General features: G+C 35.2%; 1 protein-coding gene across 5 annotated transcripts in view; it reads left to right on the top strand.

The window, feature by feature from the left end:
* LOC140152813 (77 kDa echinoderm microtubule-associated protein-like) overlaps nt 1-16,970 on the top strand; it is a 93,381-nt gene extending 76,411 nt beyond the window's left edge. For all 5 annotated transcript variants that reach the window (XM_072175319.1, XM_072175320.1, XM_072175317.1 and 2 more), the window contains 10 exons: nt 556-651; nt 1,167-1,301; nt 2,317-2,416; nt 3,017-3,171; nt 3,724-3,849; nt 4,421-4,709; nt 6,512-6,609; nt 9,564-9,747; nt 10,383-10,513; nt 11,754-16,970. In XM_072175319.1, coding sequence (XP_072031420.1) covers nt 556-651; nt 1,167-1,301; nt 2,317-2,416; nt 3,017-3,171; nt 3,724-3,849; nt 4,421-4,709; nt 6,512-6,609; nt 9,564-9,747; nt 10,383-10,513; nt 11,754-11,879 — 1,440 coding nt within the window. In that variant the 3' untranslated portion in view covers nt 11,880-16,970. The remainder of the gene's footprint in view (nt 1-555; nt 652-1,166; nt 1,302-2,316; nt 2,417-3,016; nt 3,172-3,723; nt 3,850-4,420; nt 4,710-6,511; nt 6,610-9,563; nt 9,748-10,382; nt 10,514-11,753) is intronic.
* Nucleotides 16,971-17,798: the final 828 nt, after the last annotated feature.

Genomic DNA, 17,798 nt, shown 5'->3' with positions numbered 1-17,798 from the left:
TTTGCTCCTTCCATGACCATCATCACTGGAGTCCCGGGTTCAAGCCCAGGCCATGCCCAAAGACTGTACATGTGCACGTGGTTTATCCCAATCCATGCTTGCTCTTGCCGGTTTTCTCCAGGATCTCCAGTTTCCTCCTGTTTTCAAAATCGGTGATTAGTTGTTTGGTTATCAAAAACTTCTTTCACCCAATGGAATTTGGTTCACTGCACAGATAATTGATGGATGTTACAATCTATGTGCGGATAGGTTTGCGCAGGGTTTGGCTGCAACCGGCCTAGTGGATACGATTTGGTTCTAATTATGATTTGCCAGTGGCAGCAAAATTACAACACTTTTGAAACCTCTGAGAAAATGTGTTGTATAAATCCAAAATTATATATTCATTATTATTATGATTTATCATCGCAGATTTGCTTGTTTACTGGTGAAATAAATCACATATTAAGTACAGTTTTGCTTGTAATACCACACCAGGCATTTCATTTTCATTTAGCTGTTATAATTGTTATGTTATTTAATGTTATTTTTTGTGTGTTTCTTTATGTCATCTAGGATGGCGGTAGTAGACTTGTGGCTGTAGATGATTCAAATGAACATGTGCTCTCTGTCTGGGATTGGGCCAAGGAAAAGAGATTGGCCTTCACTAAGGTAAGTCAAATTGAATATGGCTGAATGGCAGAGTATCATATGTAATATTCTTGATTAAAATACATATAACAGGCTACAGATTCATGTTGAATTCTTTCATTCTTAAACACTTGAGAACGTTCCTGCAATCTTATTATGAAACGATAGATGCACTCTAGTGGCTAAAACCAATACCTTTGTTCTCTAAGTCGACGACTAGGTATGGTCAGCAATCAAGGTTTGATTGTGACATCTTTTAGAAGATTTTGTTGGTGCTTGCCTCTTTTACTTGCAAATAATTGAAAAGTTAAAAAGCAGTCTTGGTGCTTTTTTAAAACATGACAGATTTTTGTAATGTCTATTGCAAAAGGTGCCTCTTCCAATTTAAATGCAACATTAGAGTTATATGAAAAAGCCATTATTTGCAGTTGTAGGACAGCTATTGTTTGTTGCATTGGATCTCGTAATCTTTCCCACAATCACTTGAAACCATCATTGAAACTCATTTTACATACCATTTTTATCCTCATACCCAGAGTTCTCAAGACCCTGTGCTTGCAGCTGAGTTCCATCCAACCCTGAGTGGTCAAATCATCACATGCGGTAAAGGACACATCCTCTTCTGGGCGTTTGATGGAAGCAAACTTGTCAAAAAATCAGGAATATATGAGGTGAGTAGTAACATAAAATCGAAAGGATGATTCTTATCTGATTTCCCCACTATCCCCTCATTTCAGATTGAGCTCACATAGATAGAGTATCATTATATTAGTTATTCTGTCGGTCCGTGCCACATCACTTCCGGTTTATGATGCGACTCAAAATTGAGTGAAAACAAGTCCTTGGCTCGATTTTTTGTTGATGATTTCTGTCATTGGTGTTGTGTATATTTCGATCGCATAAAGTCAAGTGGAATCAAACAAGTTTCTAAGTCTGCAGGGTGGAAGTTACTTACTTGATTTATTGTTTTATATAGTGACAACCCGGCAATTAAATTCCATGGTCGAGTGTTGGTTTTTCCAAAATTAAATTTGGATTGAGTAACATCAATATTTAGCCTCCTTCACAGCCGGTTTCTGTCATTCACAACAAACTGTGAGCCACGTGAAGCTTGGGCCCAAGACTAGAAGTAGCCCGGATGTTGGACCAACAGAATAGAGGGTACCCATTAATCAGTGCCTAAGCATTGCTTTTCATATTGACCCTCTTCTGGATGTAATCAGGATAGATTGTGAGAGTCAATCTTTTCGAAACTGACTGTGATGACTGACTGAAAGTTGTGCCTTTCTATACATAGCATGGTACCACTTTCAGGTATAAAATGAATATAAGGAGTTGGTACACCTTGTGAATTGTAACAGGGTGGTGTTTTTACCTCACATTGAGGCCATCACCCAGGCACTCTTATGACCAGTTTTGAGTTCGGATTCTAGAAACAAATATGTGAATCACAGCGGTCCATAGAAAAGTGTATGACTTCAAAGGTGGTAAACACTAAACTATTATGTTTTTGTTCATATGACCTGAACGAAACATATTTCAGACTTAAGATTGGAGTTATGAGAAAAATATGAGCTTTCATCTTATACCAAAATCTGCATTTTGTGAAATGGTTACAGCAAGAGGAAATATAATTATTGTCATGTGTTTGTAACAGTTACCATTTACATTTATCTTTCTTTATAGAAATATGACAAGCCCAAGTTTGTACTGTGTATAGGGTTTGCTACCAATGGAGATGTGATTTCAGGCGACTCCAATGGCAATATCTATGTCTGGGGAAAAGGTAACTATTTCATATCATCAGTAGATTTTGTATAACCACATCATAGTATAGAAAATAAAGATAGATATTGTATTTGTTCAATTTTCTGTAGGTAATTTTGAGTTCAAATACATTGCTCAAATCTATTATACAGTTTAAAAATGTTTAAAAAGTGGTTATGAAGATCAAAAGTTAAAAGTTGCAGTTGCATACAAACACACTATTTATTGCATATAAATTTAAGTTCCTGATAAAAATGTGATTCAGAAAAGGAAGAAAAAAAGAACTTTTAGTTAAGTTAGCTCAATCGGTAAGGCATTAAAACCATTATTGTGTGACGATGCGAGTTTGAGCCCCGGCGCAGTCACAGTTTGTGGAATAATTGAGCCAAATTGAAATTTCCCTTGGGCAAAGAACTAACTGCTGGTGTATGAGAACTTCGGGGGGGTGGGAGCTGATCCTGACTGCAATGCTTTATTGTGGTATGAATAGGGTGTGCACTTCCTAGCTTCAAGTCCCTGATTGTTGATAAATAGTTTATATGGTGTGTCTCATAAAACACTGCTTTGCTTTGATATTTAGTCAAAATAAATTATGTGATCATTTGTTTTTGATGACCAGGTGGCAACAAAGTGACATACGCTGTAACTGGTGCTCATGAAGGACCAATATTCTCTTTGTCTGTACTAAGTGATGGCAGTATGCTATCAGGAGGTGGTAAAGATAGGAAAGTCATCTCCTGGGATTCATCTTACCAAGCTACAGTCCAACTAGAGGTGAGTCAGTCAGCAACTCCAAGGGATCACACTAAAAGGGGCAGGGAGGGTCACTTTAAGGGGTACTACACCCCTCAATAAATTTGTGTCTATTTTTGTATTTTTCTCAAAAACTAATAACACACTGGTAACAAAAGTTATGTATATTATAGGGGCAAGGAATCCAATTACTACACTGAAATTTCAGTGACCCATTTCAGACATTGTTTTGTATTGTATCTTTAAAAGTAATGATGATAAGTACAGAAAAGTATACATTTTCAGAAAGGAAATTAGCACAAGCAACAATTTTTTCCATCCACATATCAATTTATCTTCAATTTCCAAATTAATGAAAACTGCATATTCATGTTCTAAAGACACAAAACTTATTGCTGTTTTCTCAAATTTGTAATTTTTTTCTTCCATTTTAAATATATTATGGGTGCAATGAATTAAAATGAAAAAAATGGGACTTTATCCTTCCCTAAAGAAGTCATCTTACTAAGAAATTTTACTCATGTTTATGGGATATTAAATTTACACCTATTTTGTGTTTGTTTTTTATGTTAGTTGCCTGAGGTAACCGGTCCAGTGCGAACTCTGTGTCAAGGCAAGGATGATAAATTCTATGTAGGGACTACACGTAATGCCATTCTACATGGAGATATGAATGGAGATCTCACAGCTATTGTACAGGTAAGATAAATTCTTGAAAGTGTCAAACTTATGAAATAAATTTGACATTTCATAAATTTGACATTCCTTGAGTTATTTTGCACAGTCTACAATACTTTTTACAGTTGAGAGCAGCAAAGGGTGCTACACACCGTAATAATTCATGTGGGGTATAAGTCCCCCAATCGTAGGTGTAATACCAGGTCCACAATTTGGTGGTTAAATATCATATCTTACCACAAAAGACCACACTTTCAATAGGTCCACGGTTGCGCTGTTAAATACATACGAGGCTCATAGGGTCCTCGTTTGTCAGGGAAAATATGTAGGGGTATGTGCATTGTCCAGTAGATGTCAATTTAAAGACTTTTATCCAAAAGTTCCATGGATTTGAAGTGTGTTCACATGTGCATAACCTTTCATTACTTGTATAATTCAGTGTGGTTCTAGTTGAGCCAGAAATAACTCTGCCACTAATTGCAATCTTCTGTTTGACTGAATATACAACTATTGATATGCAAAAATACGATTTGTCCATTTGGCAATTGATATTTATATTATCACTGTTTCTACTTTATTCTACATAAACTAGGCTCACACCGATGAATTATGGGGCCTGGCAGTCCACCCCAACCAGGGCTTTTTCATGACCTGCGCATACGACAAACAAGTCATCTTATGGGACATGGAACAACACCGCCCTCGCTGGATCAAAACCATGGAGGATCCATGTCAGTCAGCATGTTTCCATCCCAACGGCTCAGTGGTAGCTATTGGCATGAGTACCGGTAGATGGGTGGTACTTGATGCGGAATCTCAGGACCTCGTTTATGTACACACTGATGGCAATGAACAACATGACATCATTAGATATTCACCAGGTATGTTTATACAAGAATCCGATTCCACTCTTGGGGTATAATAATGCACATATTTCCATATGCATAGATTGTATTACTGCTGTAAAGCATTCATATATGTGGTACCTCAATGCGTCTGTGGAGCCCAACTATCATCTCTCTAATGGTCATTCAACTGGTTAGTTAATATGCCTATCATATCTAATTCAATTAGTTGAATAAGGATAATGTAAAAGGTGTTAGTGAATTGTAACATGCTTTGCTGTGGGATCACTGTCTCATTCTAGTCCCTAATACAGCATAAACTTGTAACAATAACAGAAATCAAAACAAGTTGCAACTTTGCAATAGCACTGGCTATTAACCCTTCATTTGCACAAAACTAGGAAGAAATGTTTACAATTAACTTTATTTAGCTTCATTTAAGCATCCAATACAGGGTGTCCCAGAAAAAATTACCGAGTGAATATAATTGAACGTAAGTCGAGAAATAAGACATCAGAATCAAAAATTTAAAATGTAGCGCATAGCCTATTTTATTGTGCATCACATACGAAAATTTTATTTGATTCGGTTGACTGGTTGTGAAGAAATTAACGGTTACATAAAGCGCGCATCAATGCAGTTCATTCCAAGTTTGATCAACAGGCGCTTTTTTCATACTCGCTCACCGCTTCCTAAAGTTTGTGTATCTCATTTAATTTAGCCCACGTTATCTATTTTATAATCCGACGGTGTTATGTTATTCATGCTATCACTGAAGATGAATAACAGTTTGTCCCAGAAAACTTTGATTTCTTCAATTAGAAGCTTTCCAACTTTAATTCTTTAGGTTGTGCAAATATGTTATAATTTTAACTTTCCCAAGAACATTTGAGTCAAAAATGACAATAATCAAGTGCTTACAGATTTACTTGTGATTTTTGATACCGTGCAACAATAATGTTGAAGTTTTTAAAGATTTAAACTTTGCATTACAATTTCTTGGAAATATTCCAAAAACATTAATGTATGTGAGAAATTTTTAAGCAAGATGCAACATTTATATCAACATTAATGAAAAAAGATACCGAGCATCATCTTACATGCAAGCTTTCACTTTCAATATCGTGCAGGTTTTCAAATTTGAACAAAACCTAATTCAATGTTTTGCAAGAAACAGATTGTTTAAAAAGAACAAAAGGATTTCACAGAACAAAATATGAAGCCCATTGACAGTTAATCACTAGTTCGCCGCAATGTGTTGAATGATCTTTCTTTCAAACTTGGAATGAAGTGAATTGACGCATGCGTTATGTAATCGCTCATTTCTTCGCAATCAGTCAACCGATTCCAGTAAAATTGGCGTATAAGGTGCAGAATAAGATACACTACACGCTGATATTTAGATTTTTGGATTCTGATGTCTATTTCTCGACTTACGTTCAAATTCATTCGCCCGGTAATTTTTTCTGGGACACCCTGTATGTGTAGGCTGAAATATTGTTCTTAATTTCCTTAATTTGTCTTGATTTTACTTGCTAGTTATACAAGATAAACTTACGGGCAGGGTAAGGGAAGACATACTTGTCCACACCCGAATTTGAGATTTCTTGACACTATTTCTTTGGAACATTCAGCAAAAAAGGAGTACAAAAAGACATAAATTCTCTCCCGTTAAACATTTTCCAAAATCAGATTACATTATACTGAAATTAGTCTTAGGACAAGTGTATGAGATTTTACTGATGAAAATGACAAGAAGAAGTTTACCAAACCGAAGTAATGATAAAACCTGCTGTGGTACATTGTATTTATACAATTTTATTGGTGATGTTTTTCAGATGGTAACTCCATTGCCATAGCATCCCATGATAACTACATCTATGTGTATTCAGTGAATGAAGATGGACGCAAATACTCCAAAGTCGGCAAATGCTCGGTGAGTATTACCTCAAGATTTACTTGTATTTGTGTCTAGTTTAGCCGTAACTGTACTTAACATTACCAAAACCACAATTCATTGATCACAAAGCTTCTGCAAGCGCGGGTATCCCATATAATACGATTGCATCATCATGAGAACAGTCAATGGGCACGGAAAGCTTGGCCTGACAAGGTAAACCCTCATGGCAAGGTATGGCCATGCACGTGTCTGGCATCCGAGGGGTCCCTGGTTCAAAACCACACCCGAGAAAAGTTTTCTCTTCTTCTTTCTTTATTCCTTCTTTCCTTCCCCCTCGCCAAAATAGGCCTGGAGTGTTAGGGTTAATAACACCTTAATTTTTCCCCTATATTAGTATATTAAAGAAGCTACCAATATGGCAACAAGCAGTGCCACAACATAGGGCCAGACAGTTTAAAAACCTATTCAAAAATGATTTCAGTGGTACATGGTTTCATTCCAATTATGTTATTAATTTTGGTAAATGCTTTCCTTGACTGCTTACAGAGTATTATGATGTGTGTGAATAGGTATAGCTTGTATGAATAGTATGTTCATCTTGCATGTTGAAAAAGGAAATCATGTCAAGGGGCTGCTCATTCAAGCCATTGCACATCATTCAATATTATTGTTTGTGTGTTGGATTTTGATTCTCTGCCTGATTAAAGGAAATAAAAAAATGAATGGCTAAGTGCATTCAGTGCCTGTAAAATCTAAATTTATAGACCTTGTGGAATCACTAAGATTTTTTTAAAGTTCTAATAGACATGCACTACAGGGCTTTTAGGTTGCAGGACTTACCAGAGGTTTCTCAATAACACAAATACATTTACACCACCTTTAACACAAACAAGGGGGATCACCAGCCATCCAAGATTTGCACATGACCCTCACCTCCCACCCACCCCCATTGTTGATTATAAACCTGCATTTGTACATAAATAATCAGTTTACAAATCTTATCTTCCCAATTAAACAGTCAAGCTTCACACCTATTCTGAAGACAACAACGCTCAATTATAACAATTTGAAATTCTACAGACTACTGGCAGAAAATGTAAATTGGTTTAAGAGGTTTGCTTTGTGTCATATCATTGAGCATGGTAACAGCTTACAAATAACTTACTTTGCCAACAAATCCTGTGACAGCGCACATATCCTAATATGTCTTTTGAAAATAAGATACGTGTTGAGGTAGAGAAAAAAACAGCTCTTGCATTATGTTACAGATGTTTAGATGTTAAATCTTAAAAAAGTTACCAATTGTTATCATTGGCTATTGGCACTTGTAATCATCTGTGAATAATTTTTTAACTGTGTCATCATATCATCAGTCTCATGATTGGGGTATGTTAACTTGAATCCCACTACTCCTACTTTGTAATACCAAACATACTTGCAATCCATGAATTCCACCCTAGAGTTAATACATCCATCACAAGTCTCAAACATGCACAATGATAATGATGATATAGCTTGGCTAGGTATGCCCATATTGCCTATCATAGAGGGCTCCTTCAACACCCAACTTGTGACCACAGAAATGGCTTAACTGTGTAATCCCCATAGGAAAGTACAAAAATATGAAATTTGGACACCAGAAACTTTACGTAGAAAGTCAAAAACTGTGAACTGGTATACCTTGATACAAAAGTTATCATACAGTGATAGTAGGATTTTTTCAAATAAAATCGCTTTTGTGTAAAATGGATCGCCGTGCTGAAAAATGCTGCATTACTTGCTTTTTTGGTACAGTAATTCATTTAAAAGGTACAGTCGATGATGGTCACATAATTTGGAAAAAGACATTTGCCCATAACTTTGCTAATTTTTGTCCTACAGACATGGTTGACCCCTCATTTTTTAAGTTAAATAATCACCTTTCCAAATAAAACAATTTCCATGTGAAATATCCTGCTTGAAAATTTGATGATCATACCTAGCTTGGCAAATGATGTTTTATGGTCCGATGCCACCCCTCAAAGAAATATGACCTCGATCACATCTGGGATCTTATTTTCTTTTTAAAGATAAAAGGCTGTGTACTCTTTTGACATTTAAATCATCTGCTGGCAGATATAAAATGTGTTATGTAAACAAAGCTGTTTTCCTGCCCATGATAGACACCAGCAACCTGCACAGGTGTATTTACATTCCTTACCCCAAATTACATTTCATGTTTTTGATCACCTCGGTGCCAGTACAAACTTTTCTTCAGGATAATGTTTTCTGGATTCATTCTCAATTCAACCCCAATTTTAAGACACAGACATTACTACATCATTTGCACTTGCACATTTGGTACAATGAACAACTTATTTCTCAATCCTATAAAACACATGGTGTATCTGGTAATTCATTTTGTAATTCATTGCTACAAGAATGATACCACACCTTTAGGCACTAGGTTTGTTCTGTATCATCTTAGAATGTCAACCTGTATTTGTGGTATTGACAAATCATACTTTGTAAATAGTCATTATTATGTCTCTTATGTTTACATACACTGCAGTTCAATGCATTTTTTGTGGTTCAAAGCATGTTCTATTTTCAGCACCTATCATGTTATCTTTTTTAATCAATTATTTCTTTTGTACAAATCAGTTTTTCAAGTTTTTATTTGGATCTTTACTTGAACCCTTTCTAAAATAAGCCACTTTGCAATGAGCCACCCTTGCTGTTCTTGTTGAGTTGACAATACTGCTGCTCTTGTCTGCTTCAATCTACTTACCCTAAGTTGATCCTAACCCTAATACCTACCCCTAATCATAACCCTAAAACTTAACCCTAACCCTAAAACATGTCCTAAAATCCCAATTTCTTGGGGTGATAGCATGTATTCTTTAAGACTTGACCATGAAAGCTTTGGATATGGTTGTATATCTGCTGTCAGTTTCTTCAGAGTTCCCCATGTTTATGTAATATATTTGTTTTGTTGTTGTTTTCTACAGGGTCACTCCAGCTTTGTGACACACGTTGATTGGTCAGCAGACTCTGAATTCCTGCAATCTAACTCTGGTGACTATGAGTTACTCTTCTGGAATGCTAAGACATGTAAGCAGGTGACATCAGCTACTACTATGAGAGATACAGAATGGGCTACCTTCACTTGTGTTCTGGGATTCCCAGTTGTAGGTAAGTATACTCAGGGAAATTTTTCTCTCTCGATGTTAAATGCAGGGATGTTGGTGCCACTTTTCTTTGTCAAGCTAAGTCAGATGTAAAATTGACAGATTAGAAAGTACTGAAATGTATTTTCATTTGCAAGTCTGATTTGGTTGATTAAGGATAAAATTATTTTCACTTACGTCACCAGTATGTATAATAACTAATTAAAATAACAACTACGCAGTGTAAGACTGTGGATGGTTAGTTAAGCTGGTTTACAAATATTATTTATTTAAAGGCAGTGGTATAATGTCCAGTCCTTTGGCGATATCTGATATGTAATGGGCGTATTGATACCATTACCGACATATTACACTCCTCAAATTGATTCCAAGTCTATTGTCACAGAGGCAATGAAAGGATTATAAGACTTATATATGTCTTAATTCTTAAAAGAGATAGTAAATTACAGTGTGTTGTAATGTGCATTTTACTAAGGAGATGTACAATTAATACATATCATAAATATTAGGGATTTGTAATAGGAACACATCATAGAGGTACGACCCATGTGTTAAAAGTGTATTGAAACACAACCCTGGTCCAGAAGAGCACAGGTAGTCAAAAAGGTGACTGACCTAAATTTGTTGTTCTTTGTTTAGGTATTTGGGCAGAAGGTAGCGATGGTACAGATGTTAACACTGTAGGTAGATCAAACAACAGCAAAGTTCTTGCCACCGGAGATGATTTTGGCAAAGTCAACTTGTTCAAATATCCAGCATCGGTTCCCAAGGTAAGCCCAGATACTCAATACAGAGGGAAACTGCTGTGTCAAGTTTAAGGCTCTGAGTGAGTCCCGGGAATTCGAGTCCCGCCCGATAATCCTATTACCCGGGCAGGAAATTCCCTGCCCGGGTACCCGAAATTAAAAAAAAAAAAAAAAAAAAACAACAACTTTTTTCAAAGTTTTTTCCCGGTTTTGTAGTGTCTCTGGACCTAGACCTAAATGCTAGGATCATGGTTGACCTAAAAAAAAAAAAAAAAAATTGAATTTTGCACATTGTTTTGTGTTTTTAATCTGAAAATTGATACATAGTTTTCATGTCATACTCTATTAATGATATCAAAATGCATTGAATTTCAATACATTTTGATATCATTAATAGAGTATAACATGAAAACTATGTATCAATTTTCAGATTAAAAACACAAAACAATGTGCAAAATTCAATTTTTTTTTTTTTTTTTTTTATATGTCAATCATGATCCTAGCATAATATATTGAAAAAAAAGAATGATTTTCACCGATTTTTATAAAAAAAAATTTAAAAAAAAAAAAAAATTTTTTTTTTTTTTGCAATTTTTTTTTTTTGCAATTTCGGGTACCCGCTCGAAAAAAAGTTCGGGTACCCGGGAGCCGAATTTCCCGAAAATGAGAGCCTTAGTCAAGTTTATCATTACTGTATCATATTTTATGGCCCATGCATGGCCGCTGAGCGCTTACTCAGATCCTGAGATATCCTATTCAGCTTTGACAGAATAGTGAGACAAATAAAAGCTTGCCAGAAGAGCCTATATATCAGTGGTCCTAGGTTCATGCTGATCTTAAAATTCAACTTTTTGAGAAGAACAGTATGGCTGGTATACCACTGTGGGAGATGAGGCTATCAGTTTTGTGGTAATACCATCTAAAAGTAACAAATCTCAGGCCTAAAACTTAAATGGGCTTATGAGCAAAAAAAACTATGGGCAGCACGCTCATCATGTGTTTATTGATGTCCAGTCCACATCCTTCCCTTGTATTCTATTTTCATGTTAATTGTACTAAAAATGAGATGAAATAAATATTGAATTGAATTAAGAAAAAAAATATATGAGCTTTTTTCGGATGCTAGAATCTCACATTTGGTTGGTTAAAGGGGTGACTGTTTATTAGGTCACTCACCTGTTAAGTGAATTATAATGGGATTAACATACATCTGCCATGTTTCCCATTAACCATACCTGTGATAAAATGTTGTATATTTATGCAGGCACCATGCATTGCATACAGTGGCCACAGCAGTCACGTTACCAGTGTCATCTTCACCCCAGACGACAGCCAACTGATCACCACAGGAGGACGAGACATGTCTTGCATGCAATGGAAGTTGCAATGATGAGCTAGACTATGGCATAGTCCATACTACCCAAGCTCCATTTGCTCTTCATAATATTATGCCAAATCTGTGCAGTAGTCCATACAACAACGCAATCAGGACTTTCGGCAAGAGATATGAACAAAAAAGATAGTGGCCTCTTTTTTTTTGTATGAACAGTAACAAGCTCATCTATTAAAGCATTATCAGTGTTTTGTGGAAAAATAATTACTTGATTGCAATTATGAATATAGTAATTAGCCAGACTTGTAAATGGCATTTTCCCCCATTTGTTAGTATTCATCGTTGTGATTGTACATCATGTATTATATATCTGCCAATCTTCGAACAATTTGAATCATTCCTTCTTTTTTTTGCATGAGTTTATTATTGTTATTATATTGAAAAGAAAAAAATAACTGTAACACAGGTTTGTTGTTATTTGTTAGGTTACCTTGATTATTATGCGTCACTTGGACAGAGAAAAAAATTGTATTTTATTTTACATTTGAGTTTGAATTATTTCATTTTATTTCTTGCTTCCATTTTGTTGTTTTGAACCAAAGTGCACATTTGCAGTTGTTTGTTTTTATATTTTGAAAATTAATTTTCGTTAGCCATAAATTTCTTTGTTTCTCGAAAGATCAAAATCTATTTATTTAGCAGTATATCTGTCATACAAACTGTGATTAATAGTACTTGGATACCTGTCAAGAATGGCTCATGATGGAGTGGATAACAGTTTCAGGGCCAATCTTGGTCATCTTTACTAAGGGCTCATATTGAAATTCCCTTACACATGCAGGTGTGCGCCATCCTGCAGCTTTCCTGTGCTAGCCTTCTTTTGTTAAAATCCTGGGCAGGGTGTATCACTGATGCATATAAATCCATCCGTTTTATGACCGAGCTTTCCCGAGGCGCGCGCTTAGCGAGGGGAATCCTGCCTTCTTTCTGTGTGAAAACGTGGTAGGGTATTTCAATATGAGCCTTAAAGTAGAGTACATATTTTAGGGCTTTCAAGTAATTTATCTGAAAGAAATGTATACTAGCAAATAAGAAATGCAGATAGCTGATAAGAAATGCAGATAGCTGTAATGAGAAATCTATGTGTGGATTGCTGTACCCTGTTAGTTGGTTGGTTACTATGCACTAGTTCACATACATACAATCACATGCACTTAAAGTATGCTGTGCTTGCTTGGTTGGTTTGTTTGCACTTTGAGTTTGAAATGTACTTTTTCATATTTTGATTTTTTTTTTTTTAAAAAAAATGTTACAAACTAAATTGGACCATGTGAATATACTAATATTTTCTAAGTAGCAACAGATTTTGTGGTAAATGTGTACTTTGTGATCACTCTACACATTATTGAATTATCAAGTTATGTAAATGTGGTGTTTGTATGGATTTTGTTTTGATACATACTGTAGTTCATTTGCTCCCTGTTTTCTGAGCTGATTTTTTCCAAAAAAACAAACAAATGTGCTGGTTTGAGCATGGTGGACCACTGTAAGGTCACTTATTTGTAAACATGTATGGTTTCTGAAAGTGTCTGTGTACAAGCATAGCGCGCTTTGTGGTATTGTAAAAGATAAGCCTCATCAATTTGCACATTGCAGATATTCACAGAAAGTGATAGTAGATTGTCGACGCTCATGTGCCATGTATTTAGTCAGTGTCAAAGGCACAGTTGCTGCACACACATAGTGATTGTATTTTATCATTGAGATTTTTATGCAGAATTCTCTCCTCAGGGTCTGTTCCATAATGAGCATAGGGTATAATCAGAATCAAATCAGTTAAAATGTGTCCCATCCCTTGGCTTTTTTGCTTGCTGTATTGTTGGCTACATTTGTGATGATATCGGTACAAATAATCAGATATTGTGTGCTTGTTCTTGTTGCAGTCGAATATTAAGAATATTAGTAGAGTTTTGGTATCAACTTGTTTATTGTGACATTATTTTTTGTTCCAAAAATGGAAAAATCTACCTCACGAATGACCTGTGATACAGCAGTGCAAAAAAATGACATTTAGTGTACCATGTTACACCTTTGGCTCAAGTATAGGAATCCCAATTGTTACTATCTTTCATGCCATGCGTCTCATGCATAAAAAAATTATACTTCCCACATATATTACCAGCACAATTTAGATGGTGTATACTTCTTGTAATTCAATTTCAATGTGTCTTATCCATTTAGGCTATCCTAAACAACAGTAAATTTTTTAATTCTTCAGAGTTCCGGGTATGCGCTGGTGATCATTGAACAATGACCAATGGGTCGCCATCTTGTTGTCATGACAGATGATAATCAGGTGATTATGATTTCTGCATTTAAGCAGGAAAACACTTGGCGCAAAGCACATAACTTTGAAAAATTATCAAATTTACTGATGTACTGTTTATCAAACCCACTGTAATTTATCAATAAAAATAAAATAATGGGTTTGTTTCCTAAGTGTAACTGTTACTTAACAATTAAATTGACAAAATTTTTAAATACTGATTGTAGTGAATATGTTGTACTGCAGTGGGTTTCTGTAACATTAAAGACAAATTGGAGATAAATTGTTTTAAAAAGTGGGACTAAAATGCAAACTTAGAGTCAACAATATTATTCTGCATGTATATCTATATATCTCTAGTTTTCTATTTTCTCGACTTCCAATTCCTACATAGCAGAATGTAATGTTTTACCTCAAATTTCAGGATCAAGATATAGCCTATATAAAAATATACAATAACTCTATTCAATGTGCATAGATATATTGGGCAATAGTGATTTTGTATCAAGTTGAAAAACCTCTCACGAAATTCCTTGCATGAATTGTAATTTTTGATAAATTTGTACTTGTGAAAAAAATAATGAATATGAACAAAATTGTATTATAAATGTTTGAATTTCAAATAGATATTGACACATTGGCTGTTATTATCAACATTGGTCTATTTCATTTGAAATCATACACCCCTTTGAAAGACTTGCCTTAATCTGAATCCACACACAGAGTGTGGGTTACCTGAATGGGTGACTTCATTTGAAATTTATACCCTCTGTGTGGGAGATTAAGGTCATGTCTTCCATAAGGGGTGTATGGATTTGAACTGGAACAGCCCATTGCATGTTTTGGCTATCAAAAGTAACGGACAGAAATGTTTCAATATTGATGGAAAGTAATGAATGACACACTAGTATGATCTTGTAAAGACTTAAGCTTGGATATTGGCCATAGTGCCATTAATATACATGTAAGCAAACCACCTTGGGAATCCACACAAATAACCGCTGATACAGCCTTGTCATCTATTTTCAAGACTAAAACTCTATACCTAATAGTGAGTTATAATTTTTGACATCAGTGAGTTCTGCAACGGTTAAGAGTAATTACCACAACCATCGTCAAAGTTGTCATTTTCACAATGCAGATTTGCCCTATATAGTGTCCTAGAAATGGGAGGACAACAAAATTGCTAAGTTGATGCATGCACACATGACTCTAGGTGTGAATTTAACTGTCGTAGAATTATCCGTCGTTCAAAATGAAAACTCGCTAACGTGTGTTTTGTGCACAGGGTCTGTAAAATATCCTTACAGTGGTGCTATGACAAGAGTACTAGATCAAAAGTTGTCTGCCATAAAGTTTATGATGTGCTTAAAAATTTAGCAATGGTAAAATTTACAATATTTATAAAAAATTATAGTAATATTTGACAAACAATATTTCCTATGATTGCAGACATATTTCTGCTTTACAGTACAAATGTGGAGGCAATTATGTAAATTCTCCACTTTGTTGGTAAATGCTCATCACCAGTTGAGATGCAGGAACCATTCCAAAAGCTACCGTTCTCTATATTAAAATCTAGAAATACAGAAATTATACATGTATTGAACTTCTTGCACTCATTAGTGAATTGTGTAGACTCCAAAAATCTTGCAATATTTCTATCTTTCTCTCATATACCAAGTATCCATACTACAATATTAAAGACAAAAGCACTATCTAGTATAACTGTTTCACTTATCATATTTAAACCATTTGAAGCTACAAGTACATAGAAATAAAGCAGTGTAACATAAAACTGTATTGAAATATTATAGCTCAGACATATAATACTGCTGATATTGTACTTGAAATAAGTAAAAGCATCCTTTATGCAGCAGGTTAAAACATCCCTTGACTAAAACAATATTTTAAAGTCCCTTTATGTCAAAAAAATTGTTGAATATTGGGTGCTACTTTTTTGTGTTACAACAAACTGGTATGCATATTTCAAAGATAAATACCTTGAACATGAACAGGATATTGATGTAATCATGGTAATTGTAAATGGAAAGCCATTTATTACCAGAAAGGAACCATTCCAAGTACATGTAGTTTTAATAAGTTTAATGACTAGTGAATTGCTATGATTGCTACTTGTGTAGACACAGAAAAGGCCTGATATTGGCAGATGCTTGTTTGGCATAACATGAATTGAAGAATATAGTTGATACGTAAAATCTACAAATGTGTTATAAAATGTACTTATTGACGAATACTTTTAGGCTTCATGGTCCTCACCAACCATCGACTAGATTTAATAGTGGAGTTGCGTAGACCATGGGTGTAACCTGTGGTTTCCATGATGTTAACATGGAGCAATAGCCCAACATGTATTGGTAATGATGCAGACATGCAGAAGATATTTGGAGGTGTCAAAACATTGAATCTGATAAAGTTATGGTAACATTATTAATGTTATGCCAAATAGATGCAAATGAAATAGCTGGTGTAGCTTATCGGATTAGTAAGTGTGTAGTTGTGTCACCAAGTGGCCTTGTATGTTATGTATGGTAGTTGATACTAACTTTTTACCATTCCATATCAGTTGACTACTGTTACTACTATTTCTGGGTAAATTGCACCATTTTTTTTCTATATTAAACTGTAATATTTCGTTGTCAACTTATATAGAATGGACTACATATTTTACAGAATTCTGCTCATGCTCTTTATCTCCGAGGCTGGAGTGCCATGTTCTATTGAAATTGAGAAAGAAAAAAAGAAAAAGTAAAAGATGAAAAAAAAAAGAAGAAAAATAAATTTGACTTTCTGAAAAATTACATGTAAGTGTTGCATTTGTCTGAATTTCTTTGTGTGATTCACTTAATGGTAATAATATGTGACCTGCTACCATGAAGAGCATAAAGTCGCAAGTTGGTAGTTTCGAAACACCCTGGCTACTGTGTTGGTGATTCCTTCAACTCAGTCAGCCAGGAGTCTCAAACTTCAGGCGGCATAGGAAGCGACCGTGACGCACGAGGCTGGCGAAGATACAGGGCTGACAGCCCCATTCAAAATACACGGTTAGCAATTACAAATGGAAAATTAACATACTTGCAGTGGGGTACTTTGCAGAACCCCGACGGTTTTAGAGTGAGATAATTTTGCTTTGACACCACATAACAAATTTAGAATTTGTTTGTGAAGATTTCATGATTATGTGTTAATCCAATGGCGACCTCAAAATTGGCGATATCGCTTCCATCACCGCCTGGAAACTTGTGATTTTATACTCTTTTTGTTGTAGCAGGTCAAATACAAATAAAAACTGCATCAAAAGAAAAACCACTCAGTGGAGGGGTCATAACATTGTATCTGGTAATCTTATGGTGATGTCATTTATATAGGCCTACACCTTAGGGAATTTAGTTACCTACATAATTTTTGAAACCCAGTTTGCTACCAAAGACTAAATCATTCAAAATTTTTCTCATTTTGTAATTGTTATTTATAAGGTTGCCTTGATCCATTTTGCAATAATAGTAAATACTTCCAAACGATATCATGGGAGGGAGCTCATTGCACTGAGAACCATAAGGATGTGATGCCTTAATTTAATAGTTTGTCTCAAAGCCCCCGCGTGCATTTAGCAATTTCAGGGTTTTTTG

The sequence above is a fragment of the Amphiura filiformis genome, chromosome 5 (assembly GCF_039555335.1).
Source record: "Amphiura filiformis chromosome 5, Afil_fr2py, whole genome shotgun sequence".
Taxonomy (NCBI): domain Eukaryota; kingdom Metazoa; phylum Echinodermata; class Ophiuroidea; order Amphilepidida; family Amphiuridae; genus Amphiura; species Amphiura filiformis.
This window is presented reverse-complemented; position numbering and strand designations above follow the sequence as displayed.